The sequence below is a fragment of the Montipora foliosa genome, chromosome 9 (assembly GCF_036669935.1).
Source record: "Montipora foliosa isolate CH-2021 chromosome 9, ASM3666993v2, whole genome shotgun sequence".
Lineage (NCBI taxonomy): Eukaryota > Metazoa > Cnidaria > Anthozoa > Scleractinia > Acroporidae > Montipora > Montipora foliosa.
In genome coordinates, this window is record NC_090877.1 from 22,872,645 (window position 1) to 22,880,144 (window position 7,500).

Consider the following 7,500-nt stretch of genomic DNA (forward strand, 5'->3'; position numbering starts at 1 on the left):
CGTGAGGTGAGCATTTATTTCAAGTTTTTGGCTGACCTTTTTTTATACCCATAAAATTAATTCACTTGGATTGTGTAACAATAGTGTAGAAAGGATTGAAAGCCACCGAAGTATTAAAAAAATGAAGTTTATTGAATATTGTGCAGAAACGCTGACAAAAGGCATGACAGTGGCCTTTTGATGGATTTTCTTTGGAGTTCATATTATACTGTATGTACATTATTAATTTTGTCTTGCATACAATTATATTCGAAGAAGATATTACACGGTGGCAAGAAGATATGAATTTTATGTTTGAGTGACATGAAACGTAAAATTCGTATATCTTCAAACTAACATGTAAGTTTTCTTTTTATTATTATATGGACCATAAATATACATGGTAGAGATTGAAAAGCAGGCTTAAATGCAAATACCGGGTATTAATTCAACCAAAAATACCCATCTTGTCTTGTCACAACTTTATTCCTTGAAAATTGATAGATCATAAGGTACAGCGTTTTATTTTTTGGTGTTCTCATTCTCTTTTTGTTTGGAAAATACACTTAATATATCTTCGTCACTTACCCACAACAAATCTTGCAGAAGCCATTAAGCCTCATTTACACTAGCATTAGTTTTCCTTGACAACGTTTCCCTGACAACTTTTCCTTGGCAGTGTAAATGGAAAAATGTGACAATTTTTCCTTAATTGACAAATGAAAAAAAGTTGTTCAAAAACTGGCATGCTAGTTTTTGAACAAGGACACATGTCAAGGAAAAACTTGTCAAGGCCGATATTTGCTAGACAGTGTATATTACTTGTCAAGGAAAACTTGATATATTTCCATTTACATGTATGTTACCAACTTGTCAAGGAAAAATGTGTCAAGGAGCACTTGGTAGTGTGTACAGTCGGAAGTTTTCCTTGACAAGTGGACTTGTCAAGGAAAACTTGCTAGTGTAAATGAGGCTTAATTCCAAACAATGAACAAACCAAGTTCATTCAGCAAAGTTTGAAAAGGCAGGAATCGTGAGGTTGTTGTTCAATGTGACCACTTGTGTCACGTATGAAAAATACGCCACTCATCTCCTGGATATATGGTTGTATTGATTCAATAAGTCAGTGTTTTACTTCCCGGTAAAACACTCCCATCCATGTAATGATAATTTATTGTATACTTGCCCTCTTTTTGTCCTAAGTGCATCAGTCCTAGTACAAGGCTTAATCTAGTTTGGTGAAAAAGTTACCCATCATTATTTTGTTGTTTAAAATCTTAATTATTTTGAGGAGTTGAAATTAAGTCACGTACAGTGTAGGAGGTTAATACATGTAGGCTCATCCCTTTTTATGCTTTTAAGACTTTGACAGTGAGAATCATATGAAACTTTGCAGAATGATGGAGAGTTTTGAATTTACATTGTATAGGTTGAGCAAAAGGTTGAAATTCTCACCAAACTGGTTTCTATGGCTGTAGCACTTCACTGTGATCATTTGCTGGAAGCTATGGCTGTTTGGATGCAGGTGCGTAAACCCCATCACATTGCTCTGTCAGAGAGAGGGGGCCTAGGAGAATAAGGGACAGGAGGGGTATGTGACACAGATTATGGGAAAAAGAGTGGGAAGTATAATTTACGTGTGTACATGTAAGTGGGCAGGAAATTAACTGAAATGCAAAGCTCTTCTTGACTTCATTTCTAATTCCTTATGGGAGAAATTTACAAACAAAATCCAAGCATTTTACTGACTTTGTATTTTACTGCAATTTATTATCCTTGGAGGGTTACTGTGAAGAACTCGGAAAAACCGTGAACTCTAGAAATATTTATGAAGTGTAATTTTGTTTCAAGTAAAAAGCCAATCGGGCGCGGTAAAAGTGAACATCAACCATTACTGGTAATTAGTTTGTGGTTTTATGTCACTTCTGATTGTTTGCTGCACAAAGGGAAAAGTCAAAATCAAATCAAAGAGTTTACAGTTTTGGGATTTGCACAACTGTAAGAGTATGTTTTACATTCTCTACATTTATTCATGCTGACACCAACTTAAAAAGGAAGCTGGGCTGTTACTGTGATTCCTGTCAAGGTGGTTAAGTTTCAGTCAAGATAATTTTTGTAAAAAAAGAAATAAGTTTGTTATGTGTCTGATCTAGACTATGGGCTGAAATGACATAAGTCCTTACAAAGATAAGAAGATTTCCAACACAGTAAAGTGAAATAATAATAATCTATCAATGGGAGATTGACATTATTTCTTCCAATACTTATGGTAATTTTTTTTTTTTGCACTCAACAGAGACACCATCACAGACCTGGTATTGTTCTGAAAGTAACATCTTCCATAGTTGAAGATTACACTTGCCTGGTGCCTGCATCACTGCCTTTCCTTCAAAGCCTTGCTTCTCACTCACCATTGATGGCATGTCAGTTGATGATTGCTCTCATCAGTTTGTACCCTGTGGTTGCAGATGATAAACAAAAAGGTCAGTTTACATAATATTGAAGTTAGTCAGTTTTCCATATAATTCATTTTTTGACTTGCCTGGTGCTTGGGCAGAGCAGTGCAATAATAATAATAATAATAATAATAATAATAATAATAATAATAATAATAATAATAATAATAATAATACTTTATTAAACGCCACTCTTGCAGAAATAAGACTCCTGAATTACGGTGGTGGGTCATATATACCTTACTGGAAACGTGCAGTTACAAAATTATGAAATCTCTCGGTGTGGCCTTTTAACTTGCTCATAGCGCTGCTGACCTAAACGCAATTGATAGCCATGCTTAATAGTGCACCAGTTCGTGAGGATATAGCTGAGAGGAGGTGATGTCCTAGCCTTCGATATGAATTTAGCGCAAATGGCATCGCGGCGGTCAGCGAGGGATGCAAGCCCAGCACTGCAAAGGGCCGTGTTATAATGTTTGTCAAATTTTGATTGTTCATAAATTATGCATGTAATGGGTGTGACTTCTTGTATGATCCTACTCCAGGCTTAAGTCTCAGTCAGTTTTAAGTTTGGTTTTCTAAAGTTTGTGGGAAAGAGATGAATGTTTTCATTGATGACTCAGAGATTCAAGAAGTCGAAACTATGGCTCTGGATAGGCTCTTTCAGTCAATTGAAATTTATTGTGCTCATTTTATCCTACTGTTCATAGACCTTACTCCTTTCAGATCTGAGCCCATTGAAGAGTAAAATCATCTGGCATTAGACAGAGTAGAATCTATAAGTGTCTCTATTGGGAGTGAAAGAGTTATTTCTCTTTGTGATCTTACCCAGCCACCAAAGCAATGTATGAAAGAGGATCAGCAACACCTTCACTCTTTGATCAGTGGCTTGGTTCCTTGGAGACCCTTGCCACCACTGATTATGAAATACGTGTTGTGAGATGCCCAGGGCATTCATGAGGTTTCTGGTCTTTAGGACACCAGGGGCCTGTTTCTCGAAAGTCCCGAAACTTTACGGACCATTTTTGGGTGTCACAATTCCCTTTGTATCTCGAGAATGGAGAGGATTTAAGTTGTCAAACTTCACAGTCATTTTTCTTTTTGTTACCTTATGTTAAAAGATCGTCTTTCCAAAACAAACTGTTGGCATTTTCACAATTTGGCTTTTCGGGCCCTCAAAGTTTTCAGGACTTTCAAGAAACGGGTCCCAGGGAGTCTAACCGTTTGGCAGATAGCCAAAACGTACCTTTGTTGTTTCTCAACACCCTTATTGTTGTGTGGGGAATTTAACAAACTGTCATCAACAGAGAGATGGTCATTACTAGTTGCTCTGGAGTATGATTGTGTCAAAGTGAATCCACACTTTTGAAATTCACCATTGACAATCAATTGCTTTTCTCTTTGAAAGAAGAAACCATTTGTATGTTTGAGGGACTGGGGGGTGCTATCAGTGTGTATAATTAGACAACAATTGTGAAAAAAAATAATGACAATCTAATGCGGAGGGGGGGGGGGGACTCCCATATAGAAAGGGGCAGGGGTGCTTGTCGTCTCGCTTAGCGATAGGAGTGTAAATTTCGGATTTTGGTCTCACTTAGGGTGTTATGGGCAAAACGCAATTATATGTAGCCATTAAGGTCTCCTTTAGGTTTGCCCACAAAGAAATATAGAAGTGTATTATATTCTACATTTAATTCTTTTTATTTACTCAATTGATTCATGTAACCTGTAAAAAGGCCTCTTTTAGGGGTCAAAATAGCCTGTGCCACGCGCAGATTAGTCTCGTTGAGGGGTTTAATTTAAAATTTCCAACCGGCATCCCTCCCCTTTTTATATGGGATATCATAGTACTGATTTTATACATCATCATGTAATACTTGAAAACAATGTTTAGTTTCGATGATTTGAAATTTCTGGGCTATGATTCCCCATTAAAGGAACCCATCACATTAGCACAATCTAACTAACGTGTTGGTCAACTTATGCTGAATTTCCAATCATGGAAACGGTTTCCCAGTCTTGGGGATGACAGGCCAGTGTATAAGCCCCCTGGATATTTTTGGCATCCACCTTCTTTATAATAGAGGCAGTTGGCGAATTTATAGTGTCTTGTTTTAGGTGACGAATCTTCAGCCAACACGAAACTTCCTCCGACAACAATACTAAAAGTGGTGGCTTCATGGATCAGCAAAACTCCTGATTTGTGTTTAATAACTTGCTCCTCGTCACTATTGACAGCTGGGCGCTTGCGTGGATCGGTTTTGATTCCGGAGTCTACCTCACTCCCCACGGGTCCTTTATTGGGCCTCTTGCGCTGGGTGGTTCTAATGCCACTATCAAGTGACTTTGCCGGGAGTAACAGACACACTCAGCATGAAACAAGGTTACTGTACTCCCAGCTCCACTTAGCGATAATTCAAGCCTTCTTACTGGCCAGTAAAAACGAGGAAAATCCTCAAGATGAAATGGAGTTGGAACCCGGAGAAGTGATGGATGAATCGGATTCTCGACATCTCATCAAGGGAACAGATTTGAAAGAAATGAGCCAGGATATGAAGAAACTAATTGACAAGTTAAGGACATTGGACCTCAACAATGGAATCATAGACCAACAAGTTCAACTTTCCCTGGATCGATTTGCGCAAACTCTGCAAGTTGCTATAGCAACTGGATGTCTTTCTGCAACCAAAGGTGAGAGGAGGTGTAAATTATAATGACAGACTGCTAGTCCAGAAAGAATTGTAGTATAAATAGCACCGATGACATAGTATTTGATAAAAAGGCAAAGTGACAGCAAAGCGACAAAAACCTCAGCTCTCGACTTTTTGTTATATGCAAGGTCGAAGTCCTGCGAGACTGTGCATGGTTTTCCCAAAGGGAAATCATTTTATCAAACCAGCTGATAAAGGGAAATGAACCAACCTAAGGAAGATTTGTGAGCTGACTTCCGGTCAACTTCGTTCTTATAGGGTCCTCTCTCTTCCTCCCTCGAAAAACTACTCTGGTTGCGGCTGGTCACGTGCCTATTAGTACAAAGGAAATGCACACGGAGGGTGGGTCCTCGACTTAATTTTGTCAACAGTATTTTTTTCCATCTAGGGAAGGGCGAAACAAATTGTTTTTCTTTTCCAAATGGCGCCCACGTTCTTAATTTAGACTTCAAGTTGTACTGCTTTCGGGTGATACAAACGTAATATTAAAATTAAAACAAGTAATTGTCTGAAAGCGATGTATTTTAGGAAAGGTGCAGAGGCAGTACTTCCACAAGAAGATAATTACTTTGTTTGAGATTAAGAGACATTCTCTCGCCACGCGATGTTTCATTTACACTCCCTACTGAGCTCAGTGGATGAGTTCAGTGGAGGCAAAAATTTAACTGCCCCTCCCTTCATTTATTTTTCTGAAATGTGCAGAGATTTAGCAGACATGTGACCGGCCTCAACCAGGGTACCTTCTCGAAGGAGGAAGTTAGCATTAGCCCTTCGCTCGAAACGTGATCTCGCTAATTTTTCAGGGTGATGTACTGTAGCAGCTCTCGTAACGTATGACTGAGTGGAAGGGCTGGACGGAAAAATATTTGGCCTGAGGTCATAGCGCACGGACTGAGCGCAGTGTGTGGTTCTCAGTTGTGACAGTTATTGAAGTGTTTAGCTTTAGCTTTCGCGTTGTTTCACCGAAAAAAGTTTTCTCCGCATGAGCATTCTCCTTCGTGGATGAAACGAGACTTTGGATTTTCGGGTGCATGTGAAAATAAATATTATGTGTGCCACGTAATGGCATAGTGCTGTTCACTCGTTGCGTGGGGTTTTTAGAGGGGCTTTGCCACGAAATTTATAGCCAAATCCAGCGACTGGAAACTGGCAACCAAATCAAGCGAAACATAAAAACAACTACGTAGAACATTGCTTAAATAAAACAGCAAATACAAAAGGAGGAAGGGATGGGCAAAACTGAAGAAGATTAAAGTGGATTGTGATTGGAGTTTTTGAAAACTGTTCAGCTTAACAGTTTTTCAAAGTTGATCTCTGTTGTTTGTAACCTTAATTATGTATGCTCGACAGACATTAATTCGTCACGAAGCTTTGGTTTGTGTCGTTTAAGAGTAATTACTGAGTTAACGTTGATTGAATGAATATGTTATGTGAGTTGACCACTCCCCTAGGGGCTTTTCAGGGTCAATGAACAACACTTTGCTGGGGACTTTGCCAGACTACTTTTATGGCGCAAATGGCAGCCGTGCAAGAACATTGTTCTCGGTTTTGAAGGTTTTAAGGTTTCATTAAACCAGTTCCTCGATGAACTATGCTTGAACGAAATAAGTGAAAGACCATCAAACCGGGGACTACGTCCCCACTCTTCTTGAACAACGTTAAGTTGCAGAGCGAGAAGGCGCGAGCGAATGGTAAAGCGACACAAAATGAACTGCACTGCTGTAACACAGCTCCTTTAGCTAGACAGTATTTTAGCCAAGTATTTCATGCCCGAGCAGCCGAGGAGAAACGAAGATAACAAAGAGGTTTTGCATAACAACTAGGCCCGGGTTGTTCAAGCATGGTTAGCACTAACCAGCATTAAATACCATGGAAACATATTGGTTTTGATACCTCTTAACCAACGGTTTGCGCTAACCAGGCTTCGAGCAACCGGCCCCAGAACGAAAGTACAACACGTCACAATTTTTCTGGACAGCGGCGCCCGAGAAATTTGAGAACGAATGTGAGCGATTCTGAAGTTCATTTATTTTGAATAAAACGCCATCTTTGACAAAAAAAGTGAACAAATTTGATTGATAAGAGTATGTCATTTGGTTTAGTGGAGGCTCCCTTCAACAACTGTATACGAGTGACTTTTTTGAAGATAAAGAGCTTACTTTTGGCTGGAAAACTCTGGTTTTTTTGGAAATATCAATCTAAAATGAACTCTGTTAAAACGCTAGAATTCTCTTGGGATTAAAACAGTTTTCAGTGATGTTCTCTTTTGAGAAAATTGCTTACTCTTTTATGCTTTTTTAGATGAATTGTTCTCCGTGTACAAGCTTTTACCAGTTAACAGGTTAGCGTTTTTC

General features: G+C 38.9%; 1 protein-coding gene across 1 annotated transcript in view; it reads left to right on the forward strand.

The window, feature by feature from the left end:
- Window positions 1-7,500, forward strand: part of LOC137969334 (integrator complex subunit 15-like) — a 17,742-nt gene that overhangs the window by 7,440 nt on the left and 2,802 nt on the right. The window contains exons 3-6 of the mRNA XM_068815528.1: window positions 1,409-1,504; window positions 2,276-2,462; window positions 4,554-5,126; window positions 7,448-7,487. Coding sequence (XP_068671629.1) covers window positions 1,409-1,504; window positions 2,276-2,462; window positions 4,554-5,126; window positions 7,448-7,487 — 896 coding nt within the window. The remainder of the gene's footprint in view (window positions 1-1,408; window positions 1,505-2,275; window positions 2,463-4,553; window positions 5,127-7,447; window positions 7,488-7,500) is intronic.